The sequence below is a fragment of the Talpa europaea genome (genome assembly GCF_964194135.1).
Source record: "Talpa europaea genome assembly, chromosome: 9".
In the NCBI taxonomy this organism is placed as follows: domain Eukaryota; kingdom Metazoa; phylum Chordata; class Mammalia; order Eulipotyphla; family Talpidae; genus Talpa; species Talpa europaea.
In genome coordinates this window covers 68,520,196-68,542,358 of record NC_140076.1, presented here as the reverse complement: position 1 = coordinate 68,542,358, position 22,163 = coordinate 68,520,196, and the positions used below count along the sequence as shown (strand labels likewise).

Below are 22,163 nucleotides of genomic sequence, written 5' to 3'. Positions count from 1 at the left end.
TAGGTATTAATATTGTATTTGTGCTATGTAAACCTTCTTACCTTATGAGACTTTCACCATCTCCCATGTTAATCGCATTATGTGCAAAAGGGAGTGTTACAGAATTGTAAATAATTCTATATAATTCTAATTGTAAATAATCTAGCCTTCAAAAAAAAAAAAGGAGGAGGAATTGGGCAAGGAATATTTAAGATTTAGTTTTTAGTTTCTCTTTACAGAGCTAAGACCCATTGTTAGTACCTGGGACACTAAATTCAAAACTTCAGAAAATGATTAGAAATCTACTATCATGCTTGCATTTTTGCTCAAATAGAGCCACAGTATGTTGAGCTTTAGGGCGTCCAGCACCTCAGCATTCCCTTCCCACTCCCCAGGAAGAGTAGGCAGAGCATGGAAATGTGCCCACCAGACCAGCGATGTCACAGTGACAGTCACTGGCACAGCTTGTGTGGCGACAACACCACCACGCCCCTCTTCTGATAATTAGTAAATTACTCTTGGGATTGCCAAGAACATGTTGCTCAAGTCCCCTCGTTTCCTTGGGCCTTCCTGGTGAGGGGACTGGAATGCAGGCGAGGCAGTGGCATAGATGCAGCCACATCTGCCCAGACATCTAAGGATGTCCCGAGGACCCCTGGGGACCTGGGCTGGGCAAAGGCCGATCTACCTGGTCGTCAGCTGTGCCCAGTGTGGGGACTGAAGTCGACTGGGGAAACGCTTCTCTCCTGAAATGAGGTCTCACCATGGAGTTCAGACTGCAGGGACCAGACCTGGGATTATTGAGCAGTCATGACCCGTGTCTCCTCCAAAAGGGAGGCTGAAGTGCTTTGTTGAACACGTTGCAGAGAGCAAGCCTCCCGCCCTCTTTGTAGAAAGGAATCTTGGTTGCACTTGTACTTCCCAGACATGGGACTCTCCTCTGAGGATGGGCTTTGTACAGGGGAGAGGGAAGAGCAGACTAGCAGCCTAGCGGGCCCACTTGGCAGTGAAACTGAGGTTCCTGGGGGGTAGGGCACTGGTCAAAGGGTCAGTGGATGAGTTGGAAGCCCATGTTCTTCCACAGTGTCGTGCCCTGCACATGTGTCTCCAAGCCCAGCTGTTCAGACCATGCAGGGTGTAGTGGAAGCACAGCCACAGACACCCAGGCCTGGGGGCCTGAGGAGTGGCTGACACCCACACTGGGTGTCTCTGGTGCTCTGTGGCAAGGCTGTGGCCATGCTGATGGGCAGAAACCCGAGAAGAGAAGGCATGGCTTGGTGAACTGAAGGGAAGTAACATAGGAAGGGCAGTTAGGTTGATTCATTCCACCAGTCACTACCATGTTCCCTGTCCAGTCCTGGACTGGGTGCTGAGGGTGCACATGGGAAGACCAGCCAGTCTCTGCTCCAGGAGCCCATAGTCTGGTGTGGAGATGGTGACAGTGCAGCATGATGATGGTTTTATAAAAGAGTAAGTCAGATGGAGTCTCTCCTGTGCTGGAAATTTGGCAGTGGCTTCCCAGGAAATTTTCTTCAGCTCTTTTTCAGCATTCAGCTCTTAATTAAAATGGTACTCCCCTTCTCCTCCTTTTTTCATTTAAAAATAACATCATTATTGTGCACATACTGTGATAGGTCGAACAATGGCCCCCAAAGATACCTACATCCCAATACCTGAACCTGTGAACATGTTGACTTAGCTGGTGAAAGTGACTTTGTCTATATGAGTAAATCAGTGATCTAGATATGGAGCGTTATCCAGATATCCATGAGGATCCAGTGTACTAATAAGTTTTGAGATCTTCTAAGAAGGAGGCAGAGGGTTGAGAGTAGTAAAGGGAAATTTGACTTTGGAACTAGAGGTTTAAGAGACAAACTTGTAACATGGGGAAGGGGCATCGTAAGGAATTTAGGCAGCTGTAAAACACCAGGAAACAGATTCTCCCTTAGGTTTTCAGAAGGAACACAGCCCTACAACACCTCTATTCTAGACTTTTGGCCCATTGGTTGCAAAAGAACAAATTGGTGTTTGAAGTCACTGAATTTGTGGTAATTTGTTACAGTAGCACAGGGAAACTAATGTGCATACTTACAATTGAGTGGATTTCCCAACTTGAGCCACTCACTGATGAATAGGACCTGGAGGTCTGAGGACCCCGAGGGCTATTGATTCTTATCTCAATGAGGAAAGAATTCAGCTTTGAGACCAGAGTTATCAGAAAAGCAAGCGATTTATTGACAGATAACAAGAAGGACAGGAAAACTCTGAGCAGCGAGGGATCCTGAAAGGGTTGCCACCGAGGGTGCAAGAAGCATGTGTTTATGTGGGTATAGTGGGCAAAGAATGGGGTTCTGCCATTGGATGTCTCAGCATTGTGTCTTTTGCTGATTGGTTGGGGCAGGTTGGGTCTCCTAGGCGACTGAGCACCACAGAGTCTTCCAGGTTACCTGGCATGCTTTTCAGAATTGAGCTTTGGTATGTTGCTTTAGCATTTTGTTATTGTGTTGGTATTCTGAACATTCCAGTTTTAGTTGGGTTGGGGGCACCCTGACTCCAACTGATTGTTTCTCAATCAGATTCATATGTGGGCTTGGGGCACCCTATTTGTATGCATTTCCTAACTTCATCATTCACCATCACCTCAAATCGCTTTTAGGACATTTTATTACCTTCCTCAAAAAAACCCACAAAAATCAAAAAACCCAACAGCAGTTACTCCTCTTTTCCACATGGCTGTAGGTAAGTTTTCTAACCTTTGTGCCTCTGTCTACAGGAGGCTACCCACTTCCAAATTTTGGTAAGGATTCAATGAAACAGTGTAAGCCTGCAATCAGCATTCAGTTAATCATGTTCATTAATAGCAGTGAGGAGGCTGTAGCAGAAGTGCAAGGGAGAGAAAAAGGGGTAGCTGGACCAGGACAGTAGCTGAGAAGAGGGGCTGGTTTCTCCTAGAAGCTCCAGACCCTGTGATTCTCCCTCACTGGTGAAGTTTCACCCCTTTCCATCCAGTCTGGGAACTGTTAAAACCTGTCTGTGGGCCCCTATCTGGCCACTAGAGGGAGGCAAGGCTTATAGGAAAGGTGGCAGGCTGGAAGGCTGGAGCTGTGTGTGCATTCAGCCTTTGTTCCTGTTCTGAAGCCTAATTGTGTATTTGCATCAAATTGCCCCCTCCTCCTTGTTCTGTGTATTCACCAACAGTTTTAGGAAATACTTCACATTGCAGAGCACCTCTGAAATTCTGTTCCATCTGTGGCATGGGATTAGTCATGGCTAAAGCTTCTCGCTTTCTGGCAGCTGTGTTTATTTCTCAAGGTCCTAAGTGACTGGAGAACATGGGGGACTGTGCCCTGCAGCTGAGCAGAGACTAGGATGGACCACAGTTGCTCTCCTGCCAGTTCAAAACATGGGGCCTCTTCCAACTTGCATTCTTACCTTGCTCCCCAGGGCATATAAGTTTCACCCAAATCACATGGATTCAGGTGGTGGGATGTGATGGGTGACTCCCCCAAGAAAACTCAGATGCTGGCACTGGAGGAAGGAAGAATGGATGTTTAGGCAAAACCCGCAGGTGTCCACTACAACTGCAGGTGGGTCTGCCACTTGCAAGCTACCAGTTAAGAGCCCTGGCTTGGGACTCGGGTTCCCAGGGATGGAATCCCAGCTGAGCCACTTACAAGTCATGTCACCATCACTGGGCCACTTCACCATCAACCCCAGCTCAGTGTGTCAGTGCACAAAACAGGAGTGGTGGCCCAGCATCACAGGCTCCAAGCAGTGTGAAAGCACATTGAGGGGAGCCAGCCCGTGTCACTGCCAAATGGGTGTGGCATGAAGTCTCAAGTCCCAGTTGTCACCTGACCAGTTCCAGGCCAGCCACCCACAGACAGGCAGCCCGAGTGCCCAGGGTTCAGATCCCCAGTCTGCCACTTGCTACCTTTTCCTCCTCTGTGTGTTAAGGTGATCACTGCTGCCTCCCGGGGTTGTTGGGACAAGTGACGAGGTGATACGCAGACAGTGCCTGGAACATATGGCCTGTAACTCAGGATAGATGTGTTCTCAGTACAGTGATGACTGCAGAGCACGTTGGGAGTCTGGGTGGGGCTCTGGGGACACAGACCACATGCTCTGTGAACAAGCAGCCATCCTCTGGACAGAGTGTGCATTTGGCCAGCAGCCAAGGGCCTGCAAGGCTTTGTGTGCCTGGCCCTGCTTTCCTTTCAACTTGGGGTGGTGCAGCCTCACAGAGGTTCATGTTTCACTCTTAATTACCCCTCAGGCTCTGCTATCAGCCTGTCTTTCATTCCCACCAGGAAGCTTTTAGCCAGACAGTTTGAACAGAATCTCATCTGGAGTGTGTTAACTTTTCTCCCTGGTTGCTGGCAGAGATCTGGGATCAGCTTTGCATTAGGACACATTGTAAGTAAACAGACATTTGCTCAAATGTGGCCCCTCCTCCCATCCCATAGCCTTATCTTTAGATTTGAGCAGCTTCCAGTCAGGGAACATGAGAGTGTTTGGAAAAGACCTTAGACATCATTTAATCCAGTTTACCCATTCTGTACAACTGTAAGTTGAAATGTTTGGTTAAGTTGTTCATAAAGTTGCATATGCAGGGCCTCCCTGGTGGCGCAGAGGTTGAGCGCTGGGTTGCGAAGCTGCAGCTTCTGTGGCGCCGGTTCGAACCCCGGTTGCTCCCCGGCCACCGGAGGAGGGTCCCACATGGCGCGCAGACCTCTCCTGCCACCCGCTGCTCCCCTCAGCAGTGTACTTCGGTCCGTCTGCCTGCTCTGCTCCCCGCTCTGACTCTGGTGAATTCTCTCACCCTCCCGCGCTTCTGACTATACCAGTGCTTGCATAAATAAATAAATAAATCTTTAAAAAAAAAAAAGTTGCATATGCATAGAAATATCTGGTGGATGGAGATAGAGCTAGAAATCGGGTCTTCTGACTCTCAGTTCAAAACATTTTCCACACTAATCCAGGGCCTCAACCCTTCATTCATTCCTTCACAAAAAATGTACTGAGCCTCTAACCATCTATGTCTGCTTCTTTTTGTTGTCACTGGAGAAACAGAGATAAACAAGAAAGGATCTGCCCTTGAAGGGCTTATGAACGCTTCATGTATTTGTCCACCTATTTAAATGCATCTTGCTATTCATTCATTCATCCATCTCTCCAAAGTGTTTCCATCTGTCTTTTCTCCTGCCCCTACCTCATTCCCTCTTCCTTCATCTTTCTTTTTTTGTAGTTTTTCTGTCTGTTCATTTCACCATTGATTTGTCCACAAATCTATTCATTTTTCTATCCGTCTATTTAACCTACTACCCATCTATTAGCTGTTCCCTTTTCCATCAGTTTATTTATGTTTCGATTCATCCACTTGTACCTTCAGCCTTTTTATAATCCTTCATCCTGTTTACTAAAGTTGATAACTTTGTTGGGTGTAGGAAAATGGATTATCTTTGTTCTTAGGTATTATGGAAATATTTAGGGGTAAGAGAGTGATATATGCAACTTACCCTTAAGTGGTTAGGCAAAAAGAGTATATGCATACAGAGGAGATGGAACAAAATGCTAAAACCTGATAAATTTGGGCCATAGGACTAGCAATGCTCTTCTATTCTTGCAACTTTTCTGTAAGTTTAAATTTCCCCCGATTCCCAGATAGCAGACTTTAAAAAATGGCCCATTCTTCTGTTCCCCTGAATTTTACCTCTCCTTTGAGATCACTGATTTCAGTTTCATGTAAGTAGGCATTGCTATTTCAACTTCAAAACAATTAAATAAGGCTTGTGCCCACAAAGAGCTGTGGGAGATATGTATCAGAATTGAAGTTCTGACATTTGTGTTTACAAATATATAAGGAGCACAAGGGAAAATGAAATAAAAATATACACAACATACAAAATGAATATGGAAACACAGAATCATATTTATAACATGGAAGTTTCAAATACTAAGAATCTAAGAGTATAGATTTTGGAGTCAATAACACAAATTCTAATCTTTGCTCTGTCATACACAAGCCATTTGAATTGGAGCAGGACATTTTAACTTTCTTTTTTAATTTCCTTAGGGGATATAAATCTCAGTGTAGGCAGGAAAAAAAAAATGCTAACATGAAGAGAATGCCTGAAAATGAAAGTTAAGGAGGGAAAACTAGACACCTAAGAATCTCCTAACCCAAGGTTTTAGTGACTCCATTGGTATTCTTGGTATTGTTCTGGAATTTAAAAGGCTTTTTGAAGTCTCTAAGAATTTCTAATTGCAGTGAGGCAAAGAAGGGAATTGGGAACAGAAAAGGGCTTCATTTCTCAAAGCCCATCTCAGAGGCACTGTACTGTACAGGTGGACTCATTAGTATTAAGGACCTTCTGTCATTCTCCTAATGGAAATGTAGGTTGTTAGAACCTCTTCATAGTGTTTTGCAATATTCAAATAAAAAACTTATGTGCACAATGAGGTTTGTGTGGGGCTGTTTGCTGTATTGTTCTTTATTTTTTTCCCCAAAGATTTATTTATTTATGCATACAAGAACTGGGGTATAGGCCAGAGGTGCGGTGGTGGGGTGGTGGGGTGGTGGTGGTGGAGATGAGAGGATTCACCAGAGACAGAGTGGGGAGCATAACAGGTATATCTACTGATATACAGTGCTGAGGGGAGCAGCGGGGGAGTCCAGAGAGGTCTCCTGCGCCATGTGAGTTGCTCCATCAAAGGGACCGGTTGAATAATGTGTTACATGTTCATATAATTAAAGACCACATCCTTGAAGAAGCATTAGACATCTGCATCCACTGATAAATTATTTATGTATGTTTGCCACAGAAAGCAAGTTATAAAAGGGATGCTACCATTTTGGGCGGGCTTGAGGGAAGGGTCATACACCTCTCCCAAGGTGCATATTTACCCTATTTCTGGATGGTCACAGAAATTTAACAGCATTTTCTGGGAAAGGAACATTTAGGGATATAGGAGAGAGGGAACCTCTTCTCACTCTATTCCCTTTTGTATTTTGTACATTTGTCACCAATTGTATGTGTTGCCTTTTTAATAAGATTTGTTTTTAAATAAATTCCCAGCCACCTTCCCAGCACCAAAACCCGTCCCCTGCTCACAGCCCTTTTCCAGAGCCATGGCTGGGAGAAGCTCACCAGTAGTTTCTTCAGCCAGTAGCTCTTGTGGTTTAAGGCAGGCTGTGAAGGGTGGGAAATAATCCAAGATAGGTGACCCAGGGGATAGTTACTGTATCTTTCATATAATCGCATGCATTTAAGGTTTTTTTTTTTTATTGTAGTCTCTCTCATTCTCTATTAGTATGCGTGCATGACATATATTGTTCCCATTCACTTATTTTATTTATTTATTTATTTTAAAAGATTTATTTATTTATTTATACAAGCACTGGGTACAGTCAGAAGCGCGGGAGGGTGAGAGGATTCACCAGAGCCAGAGCGGAGAGCAGAGCAGGCAGAAGGACCGAAGTACACTGCTGAGGGGAGCAGCGGGCGGCAAGAGAGGTCTGTGCGCCATGTGGGACCCTCCTCTGGTGGCCGGGGAGCAGCCGGGGATCGAACCCACGCTGCAGAGGCTGCGGGCAGCTTGGCAACCCAGCGCTCAACCGCTGTGCCACCAGGGAGGCCCGCATTTAAGGTTTTTAAAGATTTGCTTATTAAGAAAAACCCCCAGGCCCTACTCAACAGCCCCTACCTCCTCCACAAACCTCTAGCCTCGAGCTTCTCCAGCCAGAAACTTAACTGACGGGGAACCGAGGTTTAGAAGACTAGCGTTGGTTTCTTTCAACTAAACAGCGATACACGCATATATCCTCCAGGAAGTAGGTTAGGGGAAAATACATACCCCCCCCGCCCCCCCCCCCCCCCGCCATATCCACAGAATCCTATACTCTGAAGGAAATTTAAAGCAGAGCATTACCATTTGAATAGAAAAAAAGAGCGCGCACACTGCATGCCGGGATTTGTAGTCCCTCTACAGTGCGGCTGCGCAAGGAGCAGCTGCTCCACGGGGCGCATGCGTGCGGCGGCGGCGGCAGGCCTGACTGCCCCGGGGGTCAGTGGCGTGCTGGCGTCCGGGACGTCGGCTATGGCTGTCCCCGCGGCGGCCATGGGGCCTTCTGCACTGGGTCAGAGCGGTCCCGGCTCGATGGCCCCCTGGTGCTCAGTGACGAGTGGGCCGACGCGCTACGTGCTCGGGATGCAGGAGCTGTTCCGGGGCCACAGCAAGACGCGCGAGTTCCCGGCGCACAGCGCCAAGGTGCACTCCGTGGCCTGGAGCTGCGACGGGCGTCGCCTGGCCTCGGGGTCCTTCGACAAGACCGCTAGCGTCTTCTTGCTGGAGAAGGACCGGTTGGTGAGCTGCCAGGGCCTAGCCCAGGCCAGGGAGGGGGCAGTGGAGAAATGGGTGGAGGCCAGGAACAGTGAGGAGGGGGTGTGGTGCGAGGAGGAATGTGGAGAGGACTAGCGGACTGCGGTTGTGGTGGTGAGAGGTGAGAATGGGTGTGTGGAGAGGGAGCAGTGGTGGAACCGAGGGAGGTGGGGTCTGTAGGGAGGGGAGCAGTAAGGAGGTGTGAAGATAAGGGGAGTGGAGGCGAGGAGCTGGTGAAAACTGGTGGTGTGGAGGATGGGCGGGACTGGGGTGAGGTGGTTGTGGGAGTGGTAGGAAGGGATTGGGTGGTGGTGGTGAGTTCCTGGGGACAGTGGTGGTGGCGGCTCCCTGGGGTAGTGAGGATGGCCTTTGTGAAAAAGTAGGAGCTCCTGTGGGAGTGAGCAGATGGGCTGGCAAGTTAGGGTGGAAAACCAGAAAGGAGGAGAAAGGCCAGGGAGGACAAAGGAGTAAGGGCATTGTGGAATCCTGACTCCAGGAGTGGTCTGTGAGGAAGGGAGGGGAGAGACTGGGTGAGTTTTGTGGAAGAGGTTTGGAAGGACTGGATTTTTTGAAATTATCTGGATCTTTGTTGATCACAAGTAATTTTGTTTGAATAGAGTTAAGAAGTTTCATACTAAGCCCTTATGTATCTGTAAAGTGCATCTGAATTCTGTTCTTTCAGGTCAAAGAAAACAATTATCGAGGACATGGGGACAGTGTGGACCAGCTTTGTTGGCATCCAAGTAATCCTGACCTCTTTGTCACAGCATCTGGAGACAAAACCATTCGCATCTGGGATGTGAGGACTACAAAATGCATTGCCACTGTGAACACTAAAGGTGATTATTCAAAGAGAGGGCAATAGAAAGAACAATTACTTATAGCCATTCAACAAGCATTTTCCAGATAACTTTTCTGTGCATAGCCCTGTACTAGATATGAAACATCCTGAGCTGAATAAGACAGTTTGCAGCTCCCCGGACCTCATAGTTTAGTGCAGGGAGAGAGACTTATGCATAAAAAACCTGAGCATAATAAGACATTGCTCATTTTACAGTGGAGAGATTTACAAGGTGGATATCTAGAATGGTATGCTTAAGAAATGCTTAAGTTTGGCTAGAGGAGACAGCAAAGGCCTCATAGAATTTGAGCAAATTCTTGCAGAAACCACAAGGATTTAGTGGTCAGGGTGCAGCAGGTTGGTGGAAGAGGGCAGCTCTTGGAGGTAAGAGCATGTCCAAAGGCATGGAGAATTTGGGAAGCTGTCAGAGACTGGAATGGATATGACCTTGGTGATTTGGGAGAAAATGATATGGAAATTGCGTAGTACGTTTATAGACTGTTCTTCACCAGCTGTTTTCTCCTAAATCTTTTTTTTTTTTTTTTAATTTATTTATTTATGCATACAGGAACTGGGATACAGGCCACAGGTGTTGGGGGAGGGGCTGTGGGAGGATTCACCAGAGACAGAGTGGGGAACAGAACAAGCAGTGAAATACACTGCTTAGGAGAGCAGTGGACCCGTCAGGAGAGGTCTGCTGCGCCATGTGGGTAGCTCCCTGGCCAGGGATCGAACTTGTGCTGCGGTGGCTGCAGATAGCTTCATAGGTTGCGTCTTAACCCCTTGCGCCACCAGGGAGGCCCTCTCCTAAATCTTGTGGTCACCTACTATATTGTATTGACTATGATGTCATCAATTATAAGAAATGCTAATAAATTTATGTGCCATTAGGAAAGAAAATAAAGCCTTCAGATAACCACGATACACCAAAAATCTTGAGATACATCTGGATGTATTTTAAGGTGCACTTGAGATAATAAAGTAGAAAATATTAATCTTGATATAGTGGAAGACATTTTAAATTGACTTGTTTAGTGCAGGTTAGAGGATTTTGTTGATGAGACACACTTGAATCTGGAGGTGAAGTGATGTGTGCTTTCCCTAAGTACACACTGGGGATGCATGGGGAATTTGGGCGGTGCATAGATGAACATTAAAATCTGATTAATGTCTACTAGGGAAAAAAAAATTAACTCATAGATTTTATTGCTAAGTTGAAGCTAAATTAAATAAAAAAAAATGAGTCACTTTTGAGAAAAATCTGAATAAAGACAAGTATAACTGTTAAATAGAACAAAAATTGCGAAAATGGGATGCATATGTCTGGGGTTTGGGAAATTCTGGTATAATATATAATTAGAGGCTGTGGAGCCAAATCTGGCTTTAAGTCTTGTCTGCCTTCATAACTTTGGCACTTTGCTTTATCTCCCTGTCTTCCATTTCTTCATCTGTAAAATGGGGATAATAAAGTGTCTGGTAGAGAAACACTGTGAGGAACAAATGGAAAAATTTGTAGATGAATGTGCTGGATTGATAGTTGCTGATCTATGGTGATAGTTCCTTTCCACTGACTGGGACCTTAAATGAATGAGCTCTGAAAGTAGCTCTGGTCTTTCTAGGATAACAAGATAAGCTTCTGAAGAATTATGGGTAAACGATTATCTTGCTGATCATATCTGGGTTCCCAGGGGAGAACATCAATATCTGCTGGAGTCCCGATGGGCAGACCATTGCGGTAGGCAACAAGGATGATGTGGTGACCTTTATTGATGCCAAGACACACCGTTCCAAAGCAGAAGAACAGTTCAAGTTTGAGGTTAATGAAATCTCCTGGAACAACGACAATAACATGTTCTTCCTCACAAATGGCAACGGCTGTATCAACATTCTTAGGTGAGGGGGTCGTCTTTTAGGGGACTGCCTCACCTTTGCACTGGTGCTGTGGTGGATGCAGACGTGAGTCTGAGGAGCTTAAGAGACAACTTGTAATAAAGAATCCTAACTTCTCTTCTGTAACTTTGAGCAAGGTGCCTTGTATTTTATGGAGTCCTCCAGTAAACCTTAGGGGGTTGATGCTTCTCATCACTCTCTTCTCCCCAAGTTTAGAGACTTATTTTATGTACTCCCCATTGGAAGCATTTCATGTTACAGTAATTGCATGTTACAGTCTAATCTTCCCCTCGACTATAAAATCCAGGAGGGGAGGTACAATTTACTGTTGACTCCCTGATGCTTAGTCTTGAACCTGCTACACATTGTAAGGATCTCACTAGATAATTGTTTTCTAAATGAATGAAATTGTGGAATTGAAATTCAGGTCTGTCTGAGTCTGTTGTTTCTGTTGTACTGGGTGAGTAATGCAAGGCAGAGTAAAATAGGTTCTGTAATAGAGGGACTGGGAGTTTGTTGTGGGCATTGCAAGTGAAGAAATTTATATTGACTGTGGGAGTTGCAGGTTGAAGGAGGTAACTGCTGAGCTTGATCTTGAAAGATTGGTTGAAAATTAAGAATGAGCAACAGGGGGTGGCACAATTGACCAAGCAGATGTGATTTAGCATGCTTGTAGGTCAGGGTTGCTGGGAAAAGTGGCAGATAAGGTACCCAATGAGAAGGCCTGAAAACGGGGATGGAGTTGAAATATAATTTGGGAGCAGATTATAAAAGGCCTGGAATTCTGTGCTTAGCAATATGAGTCTGTAGGTGGTGGGGATTAAGTTTTCTTACAAAGTCTTTTTACTAGAACATGAAACATAGAAACCACGTAAAACAAATGTATAGTTCCTGTTTATTCTAACTTACATGTATAAAACTTAACAGATACTTTATTATATTGTAGTTATTATTTGGGCTTTTTGATAATAATTGTGCTAGATATAAAAATTCTTGATTCATACTTTCTTGTGTATCTTAAATATGTTATTCCATTTTCTTTTGGCATATGGTGTTACTGTCAAATCTTTTTCGTTAAAGTTTGTATGGTTGTTTACTGCTGTGTATTTTCAAGTTGGTTAGTCTGGGTTCATATTATCAGGTCTATGGTGTGACCTTTGAATGTGTTGTTTGAAGTCTTTTTATTTAGTGAAGTTACTTTGGTTTTCTTTTTTAGTTTTTCCCAATATTGGCTTAGCACCACGTCTTCTTCCCACAATTTATTTGCTACCTGTTTTGTTTCTCAGCTACCCAGAGCTGAAACCTGTGCAGTCCATCAATGCCCATCCCTCCAACTGCATCTGTATCAAGTTTGACCCCATGGGGAAGTACTTTGCCACAGGAAGTGCAGATGCTTTGGTCAGCCTCTGGGATGTGGATGAGTTAGTGTGTGTGCGGTGCTTTTCCAGGTAATTGATTGGATAAATTATTTTTACTTTATTTTTGCAGAAGCTGTGTCCTGTTCTTGCATTATTCTAAAGTCTCCTTTTTCTTCTCTATATTATAGGCTGGATTGGCCTGTGAGGACCCTCAGTTTTAGCCATGATGGGAAAATGCTGGCCTCAGCATCAGAAGATCATTTCATTGACATTGCTGAAGTAGAGACAGGTAGCTAAAGTCCTGGATGTATCAATAAGAATATCTCTAGCCATCAGGACTCCCTTGTCGAGTGTGTTCTCTCTGCTCCCTGTTCCTCTGCCATTATTAGCACAAAGGTATTGGTCTCCTTAAGACAAGTTTGTTTGTTATGACTCAGGTAATGAGGAAGCAAAGAGTTAGGAAAGAAAGGAGCAGCTCAGCAGGAAAGTAACTTAGGAAAGTATTTGGCATTTTCTAAACTTCTAATTCTTCCATCATAATGAAAATTTTAAAATACAAAAGTAACAAGAAGGGAAAAAGTATCATCTGGTCCTACCATGTAATGACCAGCTTTTTTTTTTTTAAAGATTTGTTTATTTATTTATACAAGCACTGGGTACAGTCAGAAGCGCGGGAGGGTGAGAGAATCCATCAGAGCCAGAGCGGGAAACAGAACAGGCAGACTGACAAAGAAATACATTGCTGAGGGGAGCAGCGGGTGAGACAGGAGAGGTCTGTCGCGCCATGTGGGACCCTTGCCAGTGGCCGGGGATTGAACCGGCGCTGCAGAGGCTGAGGGCAGCTTTGCAGCCCAGCTCTCAACTGCTGCGCCACCAGGGGAGACCCTAATTACCACCTTTTTTTAAGTGTTTTATTTATTTATTTATTTATTTGTTTATACATGCACTGGGTACAGTCAGAAGCGCGGGAGGGCGAGAGAATCCACCAGAGCCAGAGTGGAGAATAGAGCAGGCAGAAGGGCCGAAGTACACTGCTGAGGGGAGCAGCGGGCGGCAGGAGAGGTCTGCTTACCATGTGGGACCCTCCTCCAGTGGCTGGGGAGCAGCCGGGGATTGAACCGGCACCGCAGAGGCTGTGGGCAGCTTCACAACCCAGCGCTCAACCGCTGCGCCACCGGGGAGGCCCTTTAAAGTGTTTTTTTTTTTTAAGTGCCTATGTGTGAGCTTATATATATATTTTTTTTTTAAAGAGACATGTATTTTATTCATTTGTTTATTTGTTTGTTTGTTTGTTTATACAAGCACTGGGTACAGTCAGAAGCGCAGGAGGGTGAGAGAATTCACCAGAGCCAGAGCAGGGAGCAGAGCAGGCAGAAGGACCGAAGTACACTGCTGAGGGGAGCAGCGGGTGGCAGGAGAGGTCTGCGCGCCATGTGGGACCCTCCTCCTGTGGCCGGGGAGCAGCCGGGGATCGAACCGGCGCTGCAGAGGCTGCGGGCAGCTTCGCAACCCAGCGCTCAACCGCTGCGCCACCGGGGAGGCCCTGTGTGAGCTTATATTTTGAAAAATAATTTAAGGAATTATTAAGTAGATGACTTGCTTTTTAAACAACAAAACAACATGCAAAGAGAGAAATGGGAGGAGAGCATTTTATGGAAGAATTTTCTTGGCTTTATTTATTTATTTATTTATTTTAATTTTGTTTTTATATTCCCCATACAATTGCGACCCCCTTATTTTGACCCCAAGCCCTCCTTTCCCGGCCCCCCTCCCACCTTAGAGTGTCTCTGGTTCATAGTTGTTTGTTGATTTTGATTTTTACTTTCTTATAGTTATTCTTTTTCCTGGTCCCTTATTTAAGTTTTCTGGATTCCTGCTATGAGTGAGACCATCCAGTATTTTTCTTTTTCTTTCTGGCTTATTTCGCTGAGCATGATCCCTTCCAGCGCCATCCATGTTGCTGCAAATTGCATGTGTTTATCTTTTTTGAATGCCGAGTAATATTCCATGGTGTATATGTACCACATCTTCTTGATCCAGTCATCTATTTTTGGGCATTTGGGCTGTTTCCAAAGCTTAGCTATTGTAAACAGTGCTGCTATAAACATAGGGGTGCAGGTGCTCTTTGGAATTGATGTTTCTGTGTCCTTTGGGTAAATACCTAGGAGTGGAATTGCTGGATCCTATGGAAGCTCTATCTTTAGTAGGTCAAGAAATCTCCACACAGCTCTCCATAGTGCTTGGACCAGTTTGCACTCCCACCAAAGTGCAGAAGAGTTCCTTTTTCTCCACACCCTTGCCAACATTTGTTGCTAGTTTTTTTAATGTGTGCCATTCTCACTGGTGTAAGATGGTATCTCATGGTAGTTTTGATTTGCATTTCCCTGATTACAAGTGATGTTGAACATTTTTTCATATGCCTGTTGGCCATTTGCATTTCCTCTTCAGAGAAGTTTCTTTTTAGCTCTTCTGCCCATTTTTTCACTGGATTATTTTCTTTGTTGTTGTTGCGTCTCATCAGCTCTTTGTAGATTTTTGTGATCAGTCCTTTATCATTAGTGTTGTGTGCAAAAATGTTCTCCCAGTTGGTGGGGTTTCTCTTTGTTTTTGTTATTGTCTCTTTTGCTGTGCAGAAGCTCTTTAATTAGATGTAGTCCCAGCTGTTTATCTTTGCCTTCACTATCACTGCTTTGGGTGATGTGTCTGTAAAGATGTCTTTGATGTACATATCATTTAGTGTTTCGCCTATATTTCCTTCTATGTATTTTATGGGTTCAGGTCTTAAGTCTAGTTCTTTAATCCATTTTGAGTTGGTTTTTGTGTACGGTGTGAGGTAGTAGTCAAGCTTCATTCTTTCGCATGTAGTGACCCAGTTTTCCCAGCACCATTTATTGAACAAACTTTCTTTGCTCCAATGCATAGTCTTTGCTCCTTTGTCGAAGATTAGTTGACCATATATCTGTGGGTTTATTTCTGGATTTTCTATTCGATTCCATTGGTCTGTGTGTCTGTTCTTGTTCTAATACCATGCAGTTTTGATGATATGGCTTTGTAGTATAGTTTGAAGTCTGGGAGTGTGATGCCTCCATTCCCTTCTTTTTTTTTTCAGGAGAGCTTTGGCTATTCTGGGTTTTTGGTGATTCCATATGAATTTCATCAATAATTGTTCTATTTCTTTGAAGAATGACACTGAAATTTTTATTGGAATAGCATTGAATCTGTATATTGCTTTTGGTAGGATGGCCATTTTAATAATGGTTATTCTTCCAATCCATGAGCAGGGGATGTCTTTCCATTTCCTTGTGTCTTCTTCTATTTCTTTTAACAGTGTTTTATAGTTTTCTTTGTATAGGTCCTTTACCTCTTTTGTTAAATTTATTCCCAAGTATTTGATTTTTTTTGTTTTGATAATAAAAGGGATGGTCATTTTGATTTCTTCTTCTTCAGATTTATTGTTTGTGTGTAGGAAGGCTATTGACTTGCATGTTGATTTTGTATCCTGCCACTTTGCTGAACTGTTTGATGAGTTGAATTAGTTTTTCTGTGGAGTTTTTGGGGTTCTCTATGTATATTATATCATCTGCAAATAGTGATAGTTTGACTTCTTCTTTTCCTATTTGGATTCCTTGTATGTCTTTCTCTTGTCTTATTGCTCTGGCTAGGACTTCCAGTATTATATTGAAAAGTAGTGGTGAGACTGGCCATCCTTGTTTTGTTCCAGATCTTAATGGGAATGCTTTCAGCTTTTTGCCATTGAGAATGATACTGGCTGTTGGCTTGTCATATATGACCTTTATGATGTTGAGGTATGTTCCTTGTATCCCAAGAATTTCAAGGGCTTTTATCATGAATGGGTGTTGCACTTTGTCTAAAGCTTTCTCACATCTATTGATATTATCATATGGTTTTTATATCTTTTTGTTGATATGTTGGATAATGTTGATTGATTTTCGGATGTTGAACCATCCTTGTGTCCCTGGAATGAATCCTACTCGGTCGTGGTGAATTATCTTATGGATACATTGTTGGATTCTGATAGCTAAAATTTTATTGAGGATTTTTGCATCAGTGTTCATTAGGGAGATTGGCCTGTAGTTTTCCTTTTTTGTGTTGTCCTTGTTCGGTTTTGGTATTAGTGTAATGTTGGCTTCATAGAACGTGTTTGGTATTATCCCTTCCTTCTCAATTTTTTGGAAGAGTTTGTGAAGGATAGGCACTAATTAGTCTCTGAATGTTTGGTAGAATTCATTTGTAAATCCATCAGGTCCTGGACTTTTGTTTTTGGGGAGGATTTTGATGACCATTTCAATTTCTCTGCTTGTAATTGGTCTGTTTAGGTGTTCTATTTCTTCTTTATCCAGTTTTGGGTGATTGTAGAGTTGTAGGAATTTGTCCATCTCCTCTAGATTGTTGAACTTGTTTCCATATAACTGTTCATAGTAGTTACTGATTATTCTTTTGATTTCTGCTGTGTCCGTTGTGATTCTCCTCTTTCATTTATGATCCTGTTTATTTGTGCTTTCTCCCTTTTTTCCTTTGTGAGCCTGGCTAGGGGTTTGTCTATTTTTTTTATTTTTTCGAAGAACCAGCTCTTTGTTTCATTGATCTTTTGGATTGTTTTTTTAGTTTCGATTTCATTTATTTCTGCTTTGGTTTTTATTATTTCTTTTCTTCTATTGGTTTTTGGGTTTTTTTTTGTTGTTCTTTTTCTAGATCTTTGAGCTTCGAGATTGGGTTGTTTCTTTGAGTTCTTTCTTATTTCTTGATGTGAGCCTCTATTGCTATGTATTTTCCTCTTATTACTGCTTTTGCTGCATCCCATACATTTAGGAAATCAGTGTCCTCCTTGTCATTCAATTCAAAGAATTTTTTAATTTCTTCTTTGAACTCCTCGTTAGTCCAGTGGTCTTCCAGTAGTGTGGTTTTCAGTCTCCATGAGGCAGGAGAGTTCCTTGCCTTCTTTTTATAGTTTATTTCTAGTTTGATGCCTTCATGGTCAGAAAAGATGGTTCGTATGATTTCAATCTTGGTGTATCTGTTGATGTTTGTCTTGGGTCCCAGTAAGTGATCGGTCCTGGAGAATGATCCTTGTGCGCTTGAGAAAAATGTGTACTCAGATTTTTTTGGGTTTAGTGTTCTATAGATGTCTGTTAAGCCCAAGCGCTCTAGATCCTTATTTAGAGCTTTAGTGTCTTTGCTTATTTTTTGTTTCATTGATCTATCCATTGTTGATAGTGGTGTGTTGAAGTCTCCCACTATGTATGTGTTTTCTCTGATGTCTGTTTTCAGAGATGACAATAGTTGTCTGATACATTTTGGTGCTCCTTCGTTTGGTGAATATATGTTAATGAGTGTTATTTCTTCTTGAAGTATTGTCCCCTTGATCATAATGTAGTGACCGTTGGGGTCTCTTTTTAGCTTTTTGAGTTTGAAATCTGTTTTATCTGATATAAGTATAGCTGTTCCTGCTTTCTTTTTTGGTCCATTTGCTTGTAGGATTGTTTTCCATCCTTTAACTTCTGAGTCTGTTTTTATCTTTTGTAGCTAAATGTGTTTCCTGGAGACAGCAAAATGTTGGGTTTTGTTTCTTAATCCAGCCTGTGACTCTGTGTCTTTTTATTGAAGAGTTTAGTCCATTTACATTTAGAGTTAATATTGATATGTTAGCATCTGTATTTGCCATTGTGTTTGTCTTTCCTTTGATTTTATTTATTCTTTTAATAACTTTTTTTTTTTTTGCCTTCTTTCGTTGTTATTCGTCCCTCTGAGGTTCTGGCTTTAGGACTCCTTGTAGTATTTTTTGGAGTGGGGGTTTAGTCGTAATGAAATTCCAGAGTTTCTGTTTGTCTTGGAAGGTCCTTATTCTTTCTTCATAGAGGAAGGAGAGCTTTGCGGGAGAGAGTATTCTTGGTTGGCATCTGTTTTCTTGGAGTTGTTGACTATGTCCCTCCACTCTCTCCTTGCACGTAGTGTTTCTTCGGAGAAGTCTGATGTCAGTCTGATTGGTTTTCCTTTGAATATTACCTGTTTCTTCCCTCTTGTCAGCTTCATTATTTTTTCCTTGTCCTGGATTCTTGGGAACTTTACTATTATGTGTCTTGCTGTATTTTCCCTTTTGTTGTGGAAGTTTGGTGTTCTTGGTTTTATTTTTTAATGTACTTTATTGTTTTTGGAAATATGTATTACTTTAGGAGAAGAAGCTAGAGATAACTTGAATGAAGAAGGTAAGTAACTTGAAATTCTGCAACTTAACAAATGCCACTGTTGTTAATGCTCACTGTGATGAGTGCGGGCCAACCAGCTTGACAGGTGACTTATGTGGCCCTAAGTTCATGTGATGCATGGCTGCTTTCCTGCTGCCCCGGGGCCCACCTGCCCCTACTATAGGATACTACAGCTTTTCCACGGCAATGACTACTGAGCAGTACAGTTGCTTTTAGTGGGCTTAGAATTCCCCATTGAATAAACTAGTGTCTGCTGAACTATGCCAGTGTATACTTAAGCTGCCCAACTATTAGGGGGCTTCTGACCCTGGCACCATTATATGTAATGCTGTGACTAGTACCCCTTACCTCATTTTACTTGTGTTTTGCCTTTTGAATAAACCATTGAAGTGAGAATACTTAGTCCAAAGTGTTCATATTTTGTGAAGGATCAAACCACACCACAGATAGGTCATTGCAGTATTTGCTGTAAGTAGCAGTGAATGCATGTTTGTTTTTTCCTGTGCCATCTTTGTGCAGGCTTCTCTTAATTACCTGTTTCAATTAATGCAGATATGGGTTACTTCACACATACCAAATGTGGCTGTATTACTTTTCTAAATGGTTTAGACAAATACGTGTTGGCTTTATTTTTCATCTTCTGTTAAAGATTAAAAGCAAGATGAATGTCAAAGTAAAGCACAATTACAGTATTTACAGTATTGTTTCATGCATAAATGGGAAGCAGTCAACATTTTTATTAGGTTAGATCAAGTAAATAAGTTGTGTGCCCTCATGTTATGTGCCAAGAGAAAGACATAGCCCTATATGTGCTGAAGTGGAACTCTGCAAGACATGTCAGTGAATGCAAATCAGCTAGCAAGTCAGCACGTGTGATATGTTCTCATATCAGTAAATAACCTGAGGCTCACGATGTGGAAAAACATGTGGAAGACTTGTGAGAGACTTGTAAGATTGGGAGAAGATTGAGATAGAAGAAAAGGATAAATTTAAATTAAAATTATTTATTACTGAAATCGGTTGAACAAAATTTAAAAACTAGGTACATTTCAAGGACTTGGTAACCACTTGTTGCCAGTAGCTTCTGTATTGGACAGCACAGGTGGAGAACATTTCCTTCACAGAAATCTTTATTGTACAGTGCTGCTCTCTATTCTTATATTATTTGAATTTTATGCAGTAAACATTTCTTCATCTATTTTTTTTTTAAGGATTTATTTATTTATACAAGAACTGAGGTATAGGTCAGAGGTGAGGGAGGATGAGAGAATTCACCAGAGACAGAGCGAGGAGCAGAACAGGCAGACAGACCAAAGACACTGCTGAGGGGAGCAGTGGGCAAGGCAGGAGAGGTCTGCTGTGCCATGTGGGAATCTTCTTGTCCAGCTGGGAATGGAACCCGTGCTGCAGAGGCTGCGGACAGCTTCACAGCGCAGTGCTCAACCCGCTGCGTCACCAGGAAGGCCTTTTTATCTATTTTTTTTTAAAGATTATTTATGCATATAAGAACTAGGGTACAGTCCAGAGATTTGGGGAGTAAGAGGATTCACCAGAGACAAAGTGGGGAACAGAACAGGCAGACTGACTGAAACAGGGGAGCGGTGGGTGAGACAGGAGAGGTCTGCTGCAGCATGTCGATTGCTCCCTGGCCGGGGCTCGAACTCGTGCTGCAGTGGCTGTGGATAGCTTCACAGGCTGCGTCTTAACCCCTTGCGCCACCAGGGAGGCCCATGTCTTCATATAGTTTGTAAAGTGAGAGAAGTATATGTTCATTGTAGACTATTTGGAAAACGCTGACAAATACAAAGAAGAAATGAACACTATTACACTGGGCCATAATTTAGACATAACCATTGCATATGTTTCCTTCCAGTCTTTTTCTTTCTCTATTTTTAATGCTGTTGGGATCATGTATTAGATATGATTTTTAATGGCTAAATGTAAAACAAAGTAAGGCATAATTTTAGTTCCTGATAGCTCCTAGAGCAGAATCTCATCTTAACACGGTCCACATGTTTTCACCTTTTCAGACACCCCATACACATGGCATTGGTCTAGTGGAATTTGGATGGTCTGGAATAGCACTCTTAGTCTCACAGTTGGCACTTCGTTTATTATGAAAGATTCAGCTTCCCAGTAAACTATCAAGTTTTAAAATTTATGATGCTATATAGATATTTGGGCCATTTTAGAGGGCCTTTTAATGTCCTTGGTTTTATTGAACTGTATAAATTTCCTTGTCTGAACTAATTTAATAAGAGATGACATGGAGTTAAAGGCCTAAAGAGAATTGAGAAAGACATTCTTTATGTCTGTGAACTCAGAAATTTGCTCAGACATAGAGCTGTGGACTGCCAGATGCTAGCCTCATGAAGAGTAGTTAACCGTCCCTGAAATGGGCTTTGTTAAGAAAAAATAGAATCTCCTCCCTGACACATATATAAATACATATATTTTAAAGCAGGTTTACTGAAGTATAATTCACTTCTGTTGACAGTTTGAAGTGTATTATTCAGTGCATCCTACTTTTTAAAATTGATACCACACTGTAAGTATTTTAATACATTAATATTAAACCTCAGGTTGAAAAAAGTAGTTAAGCAGGACTAAACAAATAACAGCTTTGAAAAAATGATGCTGAATTTCAACAATAGGAGGAATTTTTTGAAAAAAGAAACCTATTTGCAAAACCCTGGTTTAATGGTAAGATTTGTGGTTCTAGACACAGATTGCCTTCATGTGTTGACTCTGCTGCTTCCTTAAAGTGTCACTTAGCTGTTATGTTATTATATTATATTACAGTATATGTTATTATATTACAGTATTGCCATCACTTTTTCCAGGGAGTGTCGAATAGGGGTTCGGGGCAGAGGCTCTTTAACCTGTGTTCTGATTTTGATCTGCCATCTGCTGGCATATGACCCCTCTGTGCCTCAGTGTTCTCTGTAAAATAGGGTACTATTGCACCTACCTCTAGACCTATTCATAGTATTTACTGACTTAAGTAAGTACTTAGGTAAGTACTTAGTGAATGTTTTTTCTATTAACATATTGATTGCTTTCTCTGTATTGGTTTTTACAGGAGACAAGCTATGGGAGGTGCAGTGTGAGTCCCCGACCTTCACTGTGGCTTGGCACCCCAAGAGGCCTCTGCTGGCATTTGCCTGTGATGACAAAGATGGCAAATATGACAGCAGCCGGGAAGCAGGGACTGTGAAGCTGTTTGGGCTTCCTAATGATTCCTGATAGGGGACCTGGCATAGGGAGAGGGGGCCCTTTGTCTTCTGTATAATTGGTTTGGCTTGTTCTTTTAGAATTGGGCACATGAAGTATTTATAAATTGGTATAGTTATAAAAGTCTTGTCACACTGCCCATTCCAGTTTTCTTGCTATGTGCTACGTTAGCTATTCCCATTCTTTCCCTCCCACATGGAGGGCTCTGCTGTGTACTGATGATAGCTGTACATCTTGTTCTCGTGGGTTTCCTGT

General features: G+C 42.7%; 1 protein-coding gene across 2 annotated transcripts; it reads left to right on the top strand.

The window, feature by feature from the left end:
• Nucleotides 1–7,997: 7,997 nt before the first annotated feature.
• On the top strand, nucleotides 7,998–21,920 carry THOC3 (THO complex subunit 3; the record flags this gene model as incomplete). Of its 2 annotated transcripts, none has more annotated exons than XM_084241786.1 (6): nucleotides 7,998–8,346; nucleotides 9,044–9,200; nucleotides 10,891–11,095; nucleotides 12,379–12,540; nucleotides 12,639–12,739; nucleotides 21,757–21,920. In XM_084241786.1, exons 1-6 carry the CDS (start codon nucleotides 8,008–8,010, stop codon nucleotides 21,918–21,920), a joined length of 1,128 nt encoding a protein of 375 aa, XP_084097912.1. In that variant the 5' UTR covers nucleotides 7,998–8,007. The 2 variants fall into 2 exon arrangements, with proteins under 2 accessions (XP_084097912.1, XP_084097911.1); XM_084241785.1 differs by having other exon boundaries at nucleotides 21,691–21,920.
• Between the last annotated feature and the right edge of the window lie 243 nt (nucleotides 21,921–22,163).